At 38.5% G+C, this 18257-nt stretch overlaps 1 protein-coding gene across 1 annotated transcript; it reads left to right on the forward strand.

The window, feature by feature from the left end:
* Positions 1 to 177: 177 nt before the first annotated feature.
* Positions 178 to 17539, forward strand: cul1a (cullin 1a). The gene is made up of 22 exons (XM_084411982.1): positions 178 to 445; positions 2356 to 2658; positions 2742 to 2919; positions 6094 to 6261; positions 6374 to 6424; positions 6510 to 6600; positions 8282 to 8445; positions 8606 to 8768; positions 8855 to 8985; positions 9192 to 9299; positions 10809 to 10915; positions 11008 to 11056; positions 11178 to 11309; positions 12207 to 12324; positions 12404 to 12480; positions 12572 to 12703; positions 12882 to 12974; positions 13066 to 13113; positions 13385 to 13467; positions 13612 to 13717; positions 15984 to 16097; positions 16850 to 17539. The coding sequence occupies exons 2-22, from the start codon at positions 2519 to 2521 to the stop codon at positions 16928 to 16930; spliced, it is 2334 nt and encodes a 777-aa protein (XP_084268108.1). The 5' UTR covers positions 178 to 445; positions 2356 to 2518; the 3' UTR covers positions 16931 to 17539.
* Positions 17540 to 18257: the final 718 nt, after the last annotated feature.

The following is an 18257-nucleotide window of genomic DNA, read 5'->3' on the forward strand; positions in this document are numbered from 1 at the left end:
TCTAATACATGTTTTGAGGTAATTGTCGTTGTGTACTGAATTATGTCCAGTGAGATTTAACTACTTCTGAAATTGAGAACGTTTGAACCCACGTGTGCGGTCAAAGTCCATAATAATCAGTTATTTTATTCATATAATTATTATTGCATAATTGGTATGACACGGGGAAAAAAAGTTACGCGGAACCTTCGACCACAGCAGCTGTTTCCGAGCGGCGCGCACTCTGACGGAGTGTGTCTCTGTTTCCGGAGGGACAGTGTTTCCGTGAGCACGCGCTGACGGAGTTTTTTCTGTGTTCGTTGTTTCGGCGTTCTTCTTTTTATTTTCTTAGTAAAAATAAAGATCGCCACATACGCGTCTGAGATATAAAAGGGGATATTCTTAATAGGGATCCGGAGTGGTGTTGGAGACTCATGTGTACGTTTGTCGTTCTTTCTGGATGATGGTAAGAGCGCGAGATTAGCCGTTAGCTTTAGCTTTAATCCTGAACACAAACACACACAGTTGTAGGCGATGACTAATATATTGATATCATAATTCCTACTGCATTGTGTGCTTATGTTCTCCTGACTTGTATTAACGGATCTCTACGTGTTTACAGAGTGTCTGTGCTGTGTTTTGATGTGAGGCCTCATCAGTCAGATTGTGTTTGCCTGAAGCACACACATTAAGCAACTTTTAAATCTGGGATATTTTTGGATGGTTAAGGAGTGACCGGTATACGGAAACATCAGCATTGCTTTAAAGCTCGAGCACCGCGGTGATTGGAAACAAATGAATCGCCCTCATTAGCTCTTCTCGATGCTCTACGAGTGACCCGACTAATCTAGATCGCTCACAGTGAAATGATGCTGGTTCTAGACATGTCGCTCACTCTCAGTGTAGAAGACAGGGGCTCAAAAACATCACGAGGTGAGGCTCTATAAAATGAGGGAGTTGTTATAGTTCAGCAGAGATGTGGAGAGATCAGAAATCAGAGTTTAGCAGAGATCAGAAGAGTTCAGAGATGGAAAAACAGGACAGAACATAGATGTTTTTCTGCTTTTTGTTTTTGACAGTTTCATGAACAGGTAATAATTGCAACTATATATATATATATATATACATACACACACACACACACACACATGCACTATTATTTATTATAGACGTAATAGATCAAATAATAAAAAATCATGAACGAGTAATTGCAAATTTAGATTTAGAACTATACTTTTTATTGCGAAATTAACTTTTTAAAATTGTTCATATATATATATATATATATATATAGTCAAACCAAAAATGATTCATGTAATTTTGTATATTTTTTTACTAGTGGTGGGTGCAGGACACTATAGTTCATTAATGTAAGTTAGGATAGCAATGTGTCTGAATCATTTTTTTATTTGTTTGTAATCACATACAATATGATACACACACTACTGATATAATATATACAATTATTATTATATATATGAATTATTATTATTCTATTATATCTAACAATAGATAATTAATAAAACAATAATTATCTATAGTATATAACATGTTATCTATTATATCTGTAATATATGAAATAATAAAAAAGCTAATATTATTTTTTCATGAAAGGGTAATAATTGAAAATGTAGTTTTAACTACCCCCTTTGCCTCAAAATTAACTTTAAAATTGTTTGTATATATATTTATATATATGAATTATAATTTTCTATTTTTTATTTATATATATATATATATATATATATATATATATATATATATTAGGCTATATTTCATTTTAATATTTATTTAATTTTCTAATAGATGAAATAATAAAAAGGTAATATATTAGTATTTATATATAATAGGTAAGATATTATCCATAATATGTATTATTATGTTTGTGCTACAAAAACAATTAGAGTGGCTGTATGATGTAATCACCGTTCAGCTGTTCTGGTGATGTTTTGTAATGAAGTTATTGAAGATCATTGCGAGTCCAGATGTTCTGCTGTCCCACAGGTGTGGTGTTCTGCCTGAGTGAATCACTGTAAGTCATGATCTGATGGCAGAACGCTGGTAATTTGCTTGGTTACAGCACCGGCTGCATCTCAGAGCTCCTAGCGGAATTTTTTTCTGTTCCTTGAGTTGTTGCCATGGATACAAGAAGGGAACCCCAGGATATAATGAACAGTAGATTCCATACAAGGAATGTTGGTCCCAGGAAAAACTGCTGCTGTGTCTATTTGAGATCTATCAGCAGATTCTTCAGCTGCTGGCAGGTTTCTGTTAGTTTTCTCAGATTTTTGGACACAAGCTACATCCAGGACAGACTCGCTTGCCGAAATGCAATTAATCGTATCTAATTGTATCTCTCTTCCTTGTTCCTCGCAGGTTTCTTTCCTGTCTGTCGCTGTTCCCTGAGGGTCCGACCCTCTTCATCCTCTCTCACCGCTTGACCCTATGGAGGAGTAGCTCTTGAGTGACAGGCACAAGAACCAATCAAACATCAGGAGGAGCGTCAGACTCACAGCGGCAGGGCCGAGAGGAAGAGAGGATGTCGTCTAACCGGACACAGACCCCTCACGGTCTGAAGCAGATCGGGCTGGACCAGATCTGGGATGATCTGCGGGCGGGAATACAGCAGGTGTACACCCGCCAGAGCATGGCCAAGTCACGCTACATGGAGCTCTACACGTATCCTCAATTGCAATGTCATTTCTAGCTTGGTTCAAAAACTCGTCCAGTGTCTGTTGTGGCCTTAACCCCATGTCTTTCAGTCACGTGTATAATTATTGCACTAGTGTGCATCAGTCGAATCAGGCCCGCGGTGCTGGTGCCCCCCCATCCAAACCTTCGAAGAAGACCCCAACACCCGGAGGAGCTCAGTTCGTGGGGCTGGAACTCTACAAGAGATTGAAGGAATTTCTGAAGAATTACCTTACCAACTTACTAAAGGTACATCGCAGGAATAGATGCGTTGTGTTTTGTTTGGGTCAGATAAACTACCATTCAAAATACTGGGGTTTGTCAGATTTTTTTTAATAGCAAGGCTGCATTTATTTGATTAAAATACAGTGGAAAAAATTATATTGTGAAATAATGTAAAAGAATGGCTTTCTATTTGAAAATCAAGTTTTCATTGGGACTTCATACCAGTGACTTAAAATTTAAACCAATTTACCAAAAAAAATCAGATTTGTTAAGTAACAATGTCTTTTAGGATCCATTGTTTCACCCAGTGAAACAAATTCACAGCATTTAACCCAAGAAATTCAGATTCAGAACTACACAGTTGTTTATGACCAAAGTAAGTCTAAATGATTATGATTATTATTATTATTATTTATTTAATGGAATTTGACAAAAAAAAAGCTTACAAATCCACTAAGACTCTCTAAAAAATATTGTTTAAGTACCATAAACATTTTGTCCTAAAGAAACCCCCAAAGTAGATGCTTTGTGAAGTACCTATAGACCAGTTACAACAATAGCCAAGGTAAAGAATCCTCATTCAAAAACACTGGATTAATTTAGGGTGTTTTCACACTAGGTTTGACTGACATCAGAGTTCAGTTTGTTCGGATGATGTGAACGCCTGTGAACCGTACCCGAGTCCGCATAAAAATGGTGGTCTGGAGTACAGTTCACTGCTGAGATGAACACAATTGTCCTAAATTAAAGTCGAAGTGACCTGCTGTTGATAACGTATGTTTCGATAAAACTGTGTGTTTGTGTGCGTCTCACTCACTTTCCTGACAAGCGTGACTGATGCTTTGCAAGCGGAGAGAATGCAGAAGTCATTTCACAAATGGACTCCAGCAGTCTTTAGAGCATTTGCAGTACGTTCGTGGAAAATAGACGCAAGTGCCATTATGTGCTGATGCTTTGAAAACAAAATTATAGGTTAAAAAATTAAAACAAGATATAATAGTTTTGAGCAAGCGGCAACCTTCCAGTCTCTCTCTTGAATCCGACACGGAAGTGACTTAAACTGCAGTTCATCGACTGGCCACTAGAGACAGGCTCCAAAAGACAGTCAATCCCATAAACTCCCCATGTTAATATGCCCAACTTTACAGCAGAAAAAAACATGTTTACAGCCTGGTACAAAAAGTGCTTTTGGTCTATATAGCTAATTTTGCCCTTTAATGACAACTGTGAGGGGGTGAATTTTTTGTTATAACTCATCTGTTTAAATTATATTAAGCCTTAAAGTTCTGCATAATTTAGGGCGTGGCCACTTGAGTGACAGGTGGATTGCAGCTGATGTCACTACTAGCCGTTTGTCTGCTGTCTGTTAGCGTCAGGTCAGCTAATCCCATTTTCGGTTATCCGGGAGTGACGTGCGGTGACACACTGCCAAGATGGCGACGGCCACTTTGGGCATCAAAAATGCTCTTCAGAAACCTACGGGTGACGTCACGGAAACTACATCCATATTTTTTTACAGTCTATGGTTTTGAGCAATGCTATTCGTTTTTGTGCTTTGATAACGCAAATAAACTGCGGTTCGGACCCAAATAATATAATGTGAACTCACTCCAGCGAGAGCAGTCGAACTCTGGTTTGGACCAGGCAATTGAATCAAGTGTGAAAGCGGGGAACCGCGGGACCTGATCCGATTCCTTGCGGTGCGAGATTAAATTTCCCAATGAAAGACTGTAGTGATCGGTAACTCTGGTGTACTTTGGACGGGAGCGGGCGGTCTGACAATAGCCACAAGTATCCGCACTTGAACTTGAAGTGATCAAAACTTTCTGCAGTGAAACTGTTAACACAGTTCCCAGTTTCCGGCTCCGACTGAGCGACCTGGCAAGATGTGTTCTTTGCATCCCGTCCACAAGTGCACCTTCAGAGAGAACATTCAGCCTTTGTGGGTGGATTTAGGTGGAGAGATGTAAGCTACTGAAACCATTGTCAGCCAGTGAAATTCTGTACTTGCATGGTTATTTAAGGCGAGACACGGCAGGCAAAAACATTGTTGTTTTTTTTATTGGTCCATTTTGAGATTTTTGGATATTTGTCTTTAATAACATTTGTCTTCTTTCAGACTTGTGGTGGAAAAAAAGTCAGAAATACACATTTAGGTCTTTATTTTACTACACTTTGTCTGTTTGCGTCTGTAGATTTCTCATAAATTCAACAAAAGTTGCCGTTCTTAATCATCCCGCTGCTCCGCGATGGCTGTCTGCTCCCTGTCATCACATGCACTGCTGGATAGAGCTCTCTCCTGTACAATGCTGTCGGATCCAAATATGGTCATTTCCTTTTTATCAGCAACCAATCGTGAAAGTAAAAGGGCTGAATGCGCAATCTCATTGGCTGATGATAAATCTTTAAAGCCCGTTTTCTCAAAATGACTTTTCTCTCATACTCCAAGTCCGAAATCTCCACTTCAGTAGCACCTATACACACCAAACTTTCCAGTCTTGTACCTAGTTATAATATGAAGACATTTACAGAGGGATTTGTAAATATATTATTCCTAGCCTGATTTATATAACATTTTATTCCAAAAATTCCATTTTATTTTTTAAGGCTATTGACAGTATATTCTGATTTACAGATAACAAAAGTAGATATCCATAAATCCCTCTGTAATTTTTTTCCCATCTAATATGTGAACACAATGAAAAAATCATTTTTAACCTGGCTTTATCCAATACTCAGATTTCGTTTTTTTTTTATATGCAAATTAGTGCATATTTAATGAGATATTGCCTAATTTGCATATTTAAACATTACAGAAAACTTGTAATACATTTTTTTTCTCATCTTAATGTAGGTAATCAACTGGGAAAGTTTCATGGTGATATCTGCTAGTTAAAAATGTGACCCTATTCACCTGTAGTGTCTCGCCTTAAAATTATTTTAAGTTTATAATTTTGAGTGACATATGTCATATATAATTTAGCAAATTTTTCTCTGACATGTTTTATTGTGTTGGCAGTATCATAAGACAAAAATAATAAATACAATTCTTGTATAGCCAACAACATTATATTTGTTATCCCCAATCACTCTCTCTTTCTTCAGGGGACATTTAAATGTGAGATTAGTGGGATTGGTTAGGTCGGGTAGTACCCTTAACTCCCGGTGAATCTGTATATATTTGACTGTTTCCCTCAGGATGGAGAGGATCTGATGGACGAGAGCGTTCTGAAGTTCTACACGCAGCAGTGGGAGGATTACAGGTTCTCCAGTAAAGTGCTCAATGGGATCTGTGCTTATCTCAACCGCCACTGGGTGCGCCGGGAGTGTGACGAGGGCCGGAAAGGGATCTATGAAATCTACTCTGTGAGTGTTTCTTGCTTTTCTTCTGCAATGCAGCAACATTTCAATCCATCTGATGTCATGATATGTATGTCTTGTGAATGTTCTGTGTGTCTGTGTGTGGGTGTTTTTCCAGCTCGCTCTGGTGACGTGGAGGGAATGTTTGTTTCGGCCTCTGAATAAGCAGGTACGGTTGGAAACGGGAAACGTCATATATTAGGAAAAGTGCTTAACGCTAATAAGTGTATTTTTTTTGGTACCTTTGTTCTTAGGTCACCAATGCAGTATTGAAGCTGATAGAGAAGGAGAGGAACGGAGAAACCATCAACACGAGACTCATCAGTGGAGTGGTCCAGTCCTATGGTGCGGCATCGTTTACATCAGGGGCTGCAACTAATGATTATTTTGATAATCGATTAATCTGTAGATTATTTTTAATTAATCGAATGAAAAATCTTTTAAAAGTATTATACATTAGGGGTGTAACGATATTCTCGATTCAATACAAATCGTGATACTGAACTCCCGATACGATCGTGATATTTTAAGCCAAAATAAAGAGTTTATTTTTATTATTACTTTATTATTATTTAATTATTATCAGGGTCCACAAATATTCCCCCGTTGCATTATTATACATTATATTCAACATTATATATAGTAGTTTAATGTAGCAATGTCACTGAAACTCTGTAAACCTAAAAAATGTTTCTCATGCACTCACGCTTTAAATGTAAGCATTAGTTAAATCTCTAGACAAGACACACTCAGTAAATTAAAAAAAAATTTCTCAAGCACTTGCGCTTTGAGTGTAGGCATTAGTTAAATTCTCTAGACAAGACAATGTTAATTAAATCTCTAGAAAAGACAATGTAAATTAAATCTCTAGACAAGACAGTGTAGGCATTAGTTAAATCTTTAGACAAGCCACACACGCACTGACTCTCCCGGTGCTCCGCCTCTCCCGCTATTAATGCACTATACAAATAAGAATAAACCATCTAAAACGCTTTGAATAATCATATTACTAAAACTAAATGTGATCTGGCTGTTTGCGCTTACACTTTTTTGGAGCGTCGTTCCAGCACATGCGCTTCAGATGATCAATTCAATCAATCACAGTTCTAATCGCAAGAAAGCGTTTAAAAATGACTGTCCCCAAACTGTAAATGGTTCGTTCATCCAAAAATATAAATTCTGCATTTACTCACTTTCTTGTCATTTTTGCACGTCACACAAGCCATTGAACATCCGTGTTTACTAACTACAGTATGCTTATACAGGATGTTAACTTGTACAAGGTATGAAAACACATTCACTCGTCTGAACAGTAATTGTATTACATTAATGGGCTATTCCAACAATAGTGCCTTTACTGTTACTGCTCTCATAAATATGATTACTTTTTAAGACTACACATAATGTCTAACAAAAATTAAGCAAAAAGTGTATTTTAGTCAGAATTTTTACGCTCCTATTCTACTGAGCTCCTTCTGTTTTACACGTATGCACCCACCAGCGCTCGTTGTCTGTGAAGGTTAATGACTCTTGTCAGAATATGCAAAAGTGAATACTCGCCATACTTTCTAAGTTAAGGGCTGAGGAAAATGCGTGTCAAAAGCAATTAAACCGCACACGCATCTGTCAGAGCACGAGAGGGCAAGGCGCGATAACCGCTTAGGCTTTAGTTTGAAGCACTCATAAATATAAAGCATTCTCATGTTTCGGACAGCTTGCATCGTGTGCCTTTCCCGCAGAAGCTCACTCTGTGTTCTCCACTATTTTACATATGCGTTTTGTCCATAGAAATGAGTTATTCACTACTGTAAAGAGGCGTAACTGGCTGATGGTTTACGAGCACGGCGCGCAGACGTGACTAATCGATTATCAAATTCGTTTCATTATCAATAATACATTTTATTGATTAGTAAGTTGTTGCAGCCCTAGTTTACATCATGATGGATTTCATTGCTTGTTTGTTTAAGTCTGTGATAAAGATGTTTAGAAGTGTTGCTCAGTTGATGATTCTTTCTGTCTCTCGCAGTGGAGTTGGGTCTCAATGAGGACGACGCCTTCGCTAAAGGACCGACTCTGTCTGTCTACAAGGAATACTTTGAGACTCAGTTCCTGGCCGACACCGAACGGTTTTACACGAGGGAAAGCACTGAGTTCCTGCAACAGAATCCTGTTACTGAGTACATGAAGAAGGTGACGCACAAATAGCTTGACTTTGTTTTGTTTTTTTACTCGGGTTGTGCACTTAAATGTGTTGTTGGTGTCCAGTAGGGCTGGCCAAGTATATGCAATAATTATTTTGTTATACTTTGTTTGGCTGTATTGTGAAGCTGAAGTGTTGTATGTGTTGTAGGCCGAGGCTCGTTTGCTGGAGGAGCAGAGGAGGGTGCAGGTCTACCTCCACGAAAGCACACAGGATGAGCTGGCCAGGAAGTGTGAGCAGGTTCTCATCGAGAAACACCTGGAGATCTTCCACACAGAGTTCCAGAACCTTCTGGACGCAGACAAAAATGAAGGTGTGAACCACAGTGAAAACAGTGAATGTACGCGCGTTCTTCGGATTGAAAATCTCAACCATAATTGAATCTTTCTCTCTCTGTAGATCTGGGCCGCATGTACAATCTTGTGTCACGGATCACAGATGGATTGGGAGAATTGAAGAAACTTTTGGAAACGCACATTTATAATCAAGGCTTGGCAGCCATCGAGAAATGTGGGGAGGCTGCTCTCAATGTGAGTCTGTATGAAGCTTTGTTTGCAATGTACATTACACTGTCTGAAGCTGAGATCATCTTTTATAGCATTTTAACTTGTTACTCAGCTTGAAAATAGCCAAGGAAGCTGGCATAGCGTTAACCTCAACCAACTAACCATCATGCCTTAGACCTGATCTTAAAACTAATGTGATCTTTTTCTTTTTTTTTTACATTTTATTAAAGGACCCCAAAATGTACGTCCAGACCATTTTGGACGTCCACAAGAAATACAATGCCTTGGTGATGTCAGCATTCAACAATGATGCTGGTTTTGTGGCTGCTCTTGACAAGGTATGACCATCCTTTTAGTTCTCTACTCAAGATTGAATTAGATAATTAATAGTTTAATCTGATAGGGTAAAGTTATTGCATGTCTATAGGCTGGTGTCTTGTTTCCTGTTCTCTCACAGACTGCTTTTTAGATCCATTTTCTAGAGGCTCTGATGTACTCACAGTGAAGTTCTTTTTGGACCTTTTTTTTTTCGCGGTATACTGTTACTAAACGTCCCGATGCCACACTTTCCTCTCAATAACAAAATAAACAACATAAATGACAGCAGTGAGAAAACAGCAGTTAAAGGTGCAGTAAGCGAAACACTGTTGATATTTGAAATCAACCCAAACGGACACACCCCTCCCTTCATTGCTCCGCCCCCAAATTGCATGACCACGCAATGCAAGAGTGGATGTCTCCTTATGATAGCTGAAGCAAAGCAAAATAATGCTTTGCGAAAAATAAAGCAAAGATGACAAACGAATGACAAGGAAGAAAAAAAACACCAGCTCCAGACAAACAATGACAGTCAGAATTGTCCTGTTACTATAGCTAACATTACAACAACAGCATTGCTTGGATCTGTGAAACATAGAAAAGCCAATGTTATTCACATATGGAGCAGAAACAACACAACCTCAGCGTCTGTTTTCAGGCTTTCTTGCTTCGGTCTCTCCAGCGCTGGAAAGCTTTTCTAATATTAACACGGGTCCTGAAGCTCTTGCCTGATCACAACCCTTCTTTTTCCAGTGATATTCCTCTGAGCTTTTCTTTTTTGTAATGTCTCTCAGCCATCTCTCTTTCTACAGTCTTTCTTCAAATCTCCCTCTTGTTCACTCTCCACTCTCCTCTCTCCTCCCCCATCACGAGTGGACACGCCCCCTACTGCTGATTGGCTACAAGTGTGTTGTGCTGCTCGGTCTGATCCACCACTTTCAACAGGATTTCTCAGAAATCACTTCATCTTTAAGAAAGCATCTGATCATAGCAACGTGGATATGTTTGCTCGAGCTCAGCAATCGGCACTCCACTCAGTCACGTTTATTCTATACAGCAGATCGCTTTAAAGCAAGCTTTACTGCATTAAACCTGAAAAAAGCGCCAGTGTTGCCTTCAATTCGAATGACAACTTTATAGTATAAAGCAGCACTCCAAGTGTGTTCATGTGTTCACTCATGTCTGACCTCGACGGGTTGAACAGAAGAAATTGATTTTCACATCAAAGAAGGCGGAGCCTCAGAGCCACACCCACTTATTATGTAATTGCCATGGACCAATTGTAGTTCGAAGGTGTTTACCAGCAAGGTTGCTGGTAAAGCTATACCAGGTAAAGTTTGCTGGTAAACCAACTATTTCAAACTCCAAACAAAGTAGTTTTGGCCTGATTTAGTTCGAAATTAAACAAATTTAAATGGGTGAATCTCATGAAACTAACACATCAATGAAGCCTATCTTTAAGACTATATTTTGCTAATAGCTTTTTTGGATATTGAAAGCATCCAAGCATGTATTTTCTCTGTGTTCAGGCTTGTGGGCGCTTCATAAATAATAATGCTGTGACCAAGATGGTTCAGTCCTCCAGCAAGTCTCCTGAACTACTGGCCAGATACTGCGACTCTCTGCTCAAGAAGAGGTGTGTGTTCAGCTGTCTTTGTCTGTTGATACACTGTAAATGTTTTTAGATCCCTGTGCTGGATCTAATCGAACCTCTGTCTGATATTGCAGCTCCAAAAACCCAGAGGAGGCAGAACTCGAAGACACTCTGAATCAAGTGGTCCGTTTTATGTTCTCAGATGATTTGTGATTGGCAAAACAATTTGCACAGCACTTTTATGAGCAACATTTTTACATAATGTCTTTGTTTTGTCTGTATTGATCTTTTTCCTCATTTGTAGATGGTGGTGTTCAAGTACATTGAGGACAAGGACGTGTTCCAGAAGTTCTATGCGAAGATGCTGGCCAAGCGTCTGGTCCATCAGAACAGCGCCAGCGATGATGCAGAAGCCAGCATGATCTCCAAACTAAAGGTGCAAGAGTTTCCTCCACAGCTGATGAAAATAGACACATCTGTTAAAATGATCCATAAAGCTTAAATGTCCTAAAATCAGCACCAGATGCAATATTGTATTTTGTACTTTGATTTATAGCTTCTCTAGTTTTTCTTCAGTTGCAAAAATGCAGAAGTTGGAGTCATTTCTGTGAATGATTCATTGAAACTGTCTGTTTAAATTAATCATTTTATTGTCTAATTTAACAATTCATGTTCATGTGTCATCAGAATTGTTCATATAAGACCATGTGCTGCATTTACATGATTTAAATTTAGTATTTAAAAAAATGTAGTTCGAAATAGCCCATTTACTAGTCTATGTATTGTTATATTGGTAAAAACTGAAATTGTTTAAATATCATTCTTGTGCTTTAGTGAAAATTTGTATGAAAAACAAGTTTTTGTAAAAAAAATTATTTTACCAATTTTATTGTGCAGTGTTTGGCCAAAGAAACACTATTGTTATTGTACTATTATTTATATACTATTATAGTTTTTATTAATATTTTGTTAAAATATTAATATTTTTTAAATATTAGCTTTTATTTTTATATTATCATTTTTATTTCAGTTTTTTTTGTAGGTTTTTGTTCATTTGTCATTTATATTCATTATTTAAAATATTTCTATTTAGCTTTCATTTATTTTTATGTTTTAGTAATTTAGTACTTAATTTAATTTGTTTGTTTTTTTAGGTTTTTCATCTAATATGCTTTATTTTATTTCAGCATTGTTCCGATTAACAAAAGCATTCTGTAATAGTTTTAGTTAACAATACCAACACTCATCCAAGCCCTAGTGGTGTCATTGTGCTTTTGAATGTTCTTGTAGTTTCAGTCATCGTGTCTAACACAGTTTGGTTTGTCATGTTTAGCAAGCGTGTGGCTTTGAATACACATCGAAACTCCAGCGCATGTTCCAGGACATTGGAGTCAGCAAAGACCTCAACGAACAGTTCAAGAAGCACCTCACAAACTCCGAGCCTTTAGACTGTAAGGATGAGCTTCTCTCTGCTCTGCTGCCGTATCAAATATGGTCATGTGTGCTTATGAATGTTGTGTTGTTTTCCAGTGGACTTCAGCATCCAGGTGTTGAGCTCGGGTTCATGGCCTTTTCAGCAGTCCTGCACTTTCGCTTTGCCGTCTGAGGTAATAATGTAAATGTGTTTGTGTGTAAATCACTTGTTTTTGGTCTTTTCAAGGTTCTTCTAAATCAATTTATCTGTCTCTTCTGATGCAGTTGGAGAGGAGCTACCAAAGGTTCACAGCCTTCTATGCCAGCAGACACAGTGGCCGCAAACTCACCTGGCTTTACCACCTGTCCAAAGGAGAACTGGTCACCAACTGCTTCAAAAACCGCTACACCTTACAGGTACGACACGATATGTCACTTGAATGCCCCAACCACTGCACTAACATAACTGAGTTGTGTTTCTGTATTTTTGTGGAATAGTGGAATTGGTTCATCTGTGGGATTAAATTAATTGTATTTAGATATTTTATTTAAATAGGGCATGAATATTCATCAGACCGTTTGTGTGTCCATGCAGGCATCTACGTTCCAGATGGCCATTCTACTGCAGTATAACACAGAAGACATTTATACAGTCCAGCAGCTGACAGACAGCACACAGATCAAAATAGTAAGGAAACAAAAGAGGACTTGGGACAATACGCCAATGTCAGATTTTTTATTTGGTGCACTAACAGCTTTTTTCATTTTTTTTTTTTAAGGACATATTGGTGCAGGTTTTGCAAATATTATTGAAATCCAAGTTGCTGGTAAGCAATTTTTTGGACTTGATTCAAAAAAGCAATTGGATGCTTGCTAAGTCACCATGAAATCACAATTGTTTTTTAATTAACGGCTTCTTTTAAATCAATTGCCATTGGACTTTCTGATGGAAGACTTTTTTTTTTTCTCAAAAGCTTTTACATTTGTAAAATGGGTTGTGAATGCCATTTCATGATGACTTCAGCACAGGCTAATATGTATTATAGTAGCATATTTGCAGTGGTTTTCAGTTATATAATAATCAGTGTGTCTATGCAGGTTTTAGAGGACGAGAACGCGAATGTGGATGAAATGGAATTCAAACCCGACACCCTCATAAAACTCTTCCTGGGCTATAAAAAGTAGGTCTCCACAGCTCATCTCATCTTGCAAACAACAGCTACGAATCTATAATTAGTGTTTTACATTTTGTGTTTTTAAAATCATGCAGGGTAAAAGCTAAATGCGTTTGTGAAATATTGATGGCTGATGCTTTTCCTTCCCAGTAAAAAGCTGCGAGTGAACATTAATGTGCCAATGAAGACAGAGCAGAAACAGGAACAGGAAACAACCCATAAAAACATTGAGGAGGACAGGAAACTCTTGATTCAGGTATCCTTGTCCACACTGCTTATATACACCACCCTTCAAAAGTCTGGGGTTGGTCAGGCCTGTAGATCAGATCTTGCCCTGCCAAAACATTCACTGGCCCCGCCTAAAGAAAGAAATAAAGTTATTGCTTTCATAGTTTTTGACCTATGTAACCTTACAATACAATTCCAATGAAATTTCACAATACTCCATTTCAATTTACAATTGCAGCAAAAACAAATACTAGCCTAACTAATATAAAGTTTTAAACATTACAGACAAGTAAACGGTCAGTAATAAAATAAGAACGAATAAACAAATTACTAGCCTGGTTAAAACCAGACCATTCTCAGTAGTAACTGAGTTAAGGTCTGGCAAAGCCTCACTAACAACTCATTTCCAAAGGGGCGTCACCAACGGACGTCGCTCAAATGCCTCTGGGCGCAACTGGATAGACCTAAAACCAATCAGAGCGATCGTCATTGTGTAAAGCCATATGCTGCGTCCCAATTCGCCTAAGTTAAGGGCCTTACACACCGGGACGAATATCGGCGCACGTTATTCGCCAGCGTTTTTCAACGCGTTTTTTGTGTTCACACCCAAGCGATTTTCGCTGACGATGAGCCGAGTGAACATGCAAATTCATTCCCTGACATTAGATGGCGCGATTGTCAAACGTTCGTGGGAAAAAGTTACAAGCCTATGTACATGAAAGACAATTAAGTAAAATGAAACTCACCATCAAGGCCCATTTGCTCTGCAATACCACTCCATAACAGTTCTCTTTTATCAAGATTTTTGTAGTCGCGTTTGACATAGTTCTTTATGTTCCGACACCAACGAGGCCAGCAGCTCTACATTCATCTTGCCTTGCATCTTCCTCGTCTTATTTCTTCCCAGCAGTGTAGACGCTATCTTCTTCGCCTGTATGTGTGCTCGGCAAGACCGTTTTGTGTTTGAGCGCCCCCAAGTTGTGTTTTACTGTAACTTCAGAAGCTCCAGACACGTGAGCAAAAGCGCCAATCTCATTGGTCGGATAGTTTTTGACGCGGCGCGTCAAACCAAAAAAACGGACCCGAGGCGTTTTTTTAAAAATGACGCTTTTACGCGTGCCGTTTTTCGCGTCGGTGTGCACACTCACATTGGCGCCCTTTGTTTAGTCACGAGGCGTTAAACGTCGGCGAATATCGCGCGCGAAATTCGTCCCGGTGTGAACAGGCCTTTACACTACGCCATAAAAGTATGCACTCTTTTTGTGAAGAAAAGGTATTTACTTTTGAATGTGTAGCAGAAAAGTAGGCAAGCTTTGGGACATTCTACTTCGTCATCTTTATCGGACGGATCTGCCGCGTGCATCCTGTCACGTAAACTGCCCTGTCAATCATCTTGTCACAGTTAAAATCCTCTATTAAATCTAATTTAATTTCCTACCGTTTCGGAGAGAAATGTAGTAGCACGTTCATCTGCCAGTGGGTCTTTCATGGAGACTGTCCTCATGTGTTTGCAATTTGAATATAATAATGCATTTAAAAGTTGGTGCGCTTCACCAACGGACGTCGCTCACCTAAAACCAATCAGAGCGATCGTCATCGTGTAAAGCCCGCCCCAACGTTTCTGATTGGTGCCGCGATTTCGACGGATTAGAAATGGGCTTGAATGAGCTCTTTGCCAGACTACTTGCAGAGCAAATCTAAATTTGCCGGAAGCAACAGCACAAATAAATACAAGAGAACAAAGATACAAATTGAATAAACAGTACATTTAAGTTTACAGTGTTTGATTAACATTATTAACATGATCTATCACAGCGTGCGAATACCTAAATGACCTGTACCTATTTTAATGATGCTTCCAACCCTGGCATGAATAACTAATTAAAACAAACATTTATTAAATTTAAATATGCGTGGAGTTTGGGTTTATTTTAAAGCTTTACCTTCAATGTAAAAGACTTTATTTCACGCACTGCCTTAAACTCATTTGGCAACATGTTGCAGAGTTGGGAGCCCTTTACAGAGAAGGCTCTTTGCCCTTGTGTAGTCCTACGGAAATCAGTCCTATAATTCCCACCTGCCTCTTTTATCAATTAACCAGCTTCCATAAAAATGGAAGGTCAAACCGAGTGCATTGCATTGTGGGATACAGCATCACACGTTTTGACTATTGTAGTAGGTCTTTTAGAAGATTTTCTGGGTATTCCAAAAGTGTATTGCAAAAATAGTTCAAGTATTATAGTGAGGTGTGTTGGGAATTGCATGCTAAGTTAAGATGTGTTCCTTGTGTGCAGGCGGCCATAGTGAGAATCATGAAGATGAGGAAGGTTCTGAAGCATCAGCAACTCCTGGCGGAGGTTCTGAACCAGCTCTCATCACGGTTTAAACCCAGAGTCCCCGTCATCAAGGTCAGTCATTCCTCTTTTACAAATCTAGTCTGGTTAAAGGAACACGCCGACTTTTTGGGACTTTAGCTTATTCACCGTATCCCCCAGAGTTAGATAAGTCCATACATACCCTTCTCATCTCACTGTCTGATGCACCCACCGCTAGCCTAGCTTAGCACAAAGACTGGAGGTAAACGGCTCCAGCTAGCATACTGCTCCCAATAAGTGACAAAATAACGCCAACATTTTCCTATTTACATGTTGTGATTTGTATAGTCACAGCGTGTACAAATAACAAGGTCACATGAGACAGACATCTTCTAACCGTATACATACTGGGAACTATATTCTCAGAAGGCGAAGCACTGCTACTTCTGCGGAGTGATTTACTCCAACTCTGAGCGAACTCTCTGTTCCTCACCACGGGGCTTCTCAGGTGCTGCGAGCAAATCACCGGCTGTGTCTCATGTGACCTTGTTATTTGTACACGCTGTGACTATACAAATCACTACATGTAAATAGGAAAATGTTGGCGTTATTTTGTCACTTATTGGGAGCAGTATGCTAGCTGGAGCCGTTTACCTCCAGTCTTTGTGCTAAGCTAGGCTAGCGGTGGGTGCGTCAGACAGAGTTATGGCACGCACAGAGATGAAAAGGGTATGTATGGACTTATCTAACTCTGGGGGATACGGTGAATAAGCTAAAGTCCCAGAAAAATGTATCAGCACAGAATAGCGCTCATACTTAACTTTGGCTCGTGTTATCTTTTGCAGAAGTGCATTGACATTCTCATAGAGAAGGAATATCTGGAGCGGGTGGACGGAGAGAAGGACACCTACAGCTACTTGGCCTAAACATTTCTTCACTCCTCCATGTCTTTACTGTCTGTCTCTCTCTCTCTCTCTCTCTCTCACTTTTTTTAAGTTGTCTCTCGGGAAATAAATATCATTCCTCTTGATGTTCGGCCTGTGTTGATGGGAATGTGAGAGTTTAAAAAGGAAAAGGACTAACAGAAGAGGAGTGTGTGTGTACGTCAGTGAATGTTAATGTGCGAGAGATAGACTTTACTGTTGCCCTGCATATGGACAGAATGCATTCAAAATGTACATACAAACAGAGACCTTGAGCTTTAATCTCGCAAAATAAAACATTGCAGGTTTTAAAAACCCAATCAGAAATAAACCCTACACATTAAGCATGCTATTGCCTATCAACGTTTAAATGAAGAAGAAAATGAACAAAGATACATTGAAATCTTAACAAATAGGGGCTTCAGAAATGTTTTAAGAGAAGAAAGGAAATCATTTAGGAAAAAGGTGCAATTTTAGCTGCACATCCCAAGAAGGAACGAGTTGGACAGGTTTGTAGACGTGTACTCTGCATTGTTACCTGCTACCTGAAAAACCATTTGTATAGTGTGGTTCACTTTTTTAAATGTGTGTTAAATAAAAGAATTAAAAGTTTCTGTATGTATTTCTGATGTTGTGGAATCACTACGTGAAATGGTTTGATTATTCATAAACTATTATGCACTTTTCATTTTTATCTTTCCACGTACAAAACACGTCCTGGAACTAAAATTGGTCGTTCTTCAACGTCAATCATTCTGAATATACAGGTTATGTGTATTAATATTTTGTGAGGGTTGTCATTTTTAATTGCTGTGTGTGTACGCAGTTTAAATTGTGATTATTTTATAGCAATTAACTAAAGATAGCTCATATATAATGCATTTACAAACATAAAAAAAAGATAACTGCCAGAGAATGTAAAATTATGAGCCAATGATGTTTTTTATTGAATATAATATTTAATTTGAATTTAATATAACTTAAATAGTTTGCCAAACATGCCATTAATGTATGATTATAATATGATGTAGAGAAGGTGGGATGCAGTAAATTTGGTGTTGTATTAGCTACATTGATTTTATGTTAGATAATAGTTTGTCTGACATAAGTTATAAAAAATTTTTACAAAAATTAAAAAGTTTAAAAAAAAGTTATACATTGGAATGGGACAGCAAAATAGCGCTACGTGAATGAGTAATTCTTTTGAGTCAGAACTTTTCAATTAATTGGCTGATCTTGTTCACAAAACCTGTTTGAATGATTCAGTCAACTAATTTGCTTCGACTCACTCGTTTGCCAAAGAATAGTCTTTCTAAGGGGTGCAAAAGGA

Source organism: Rutilus rutilus (assembly GCF_951802725.1).
Source record: "Rutilus rutilus genome assembly, chromosome: 6".
Lineage (NCBI taxonomy): Eukaryota > Metazoa > Chordata > Actinopteri > Cypriniformes > Leuciscidae > Rutilus > Rutilus rutilus.

Coding starts and splice junctions, on each gene's coding strand:
- cul1a (XM_084411982.1), top strand. CDS start 2,519: ATGTCGTCTAACCGGACACAGACCCCTCACGGTCTGAAGCAGATCGGG. Junction 2,659..2,741: donor CGCTACATGGAGCTCTACAC/GTATCCTCAATT, acceptor CATGTCTTTCAG/TCACGTGTATAATTATTGCA. Junction 10,916..11,007: donor GACTCTCTGCTCAAGAAGAG/GTGTGTGTTCAG, acceptor CTGATATTGCAG/CTCCAAAAACCCAGAGGAGG.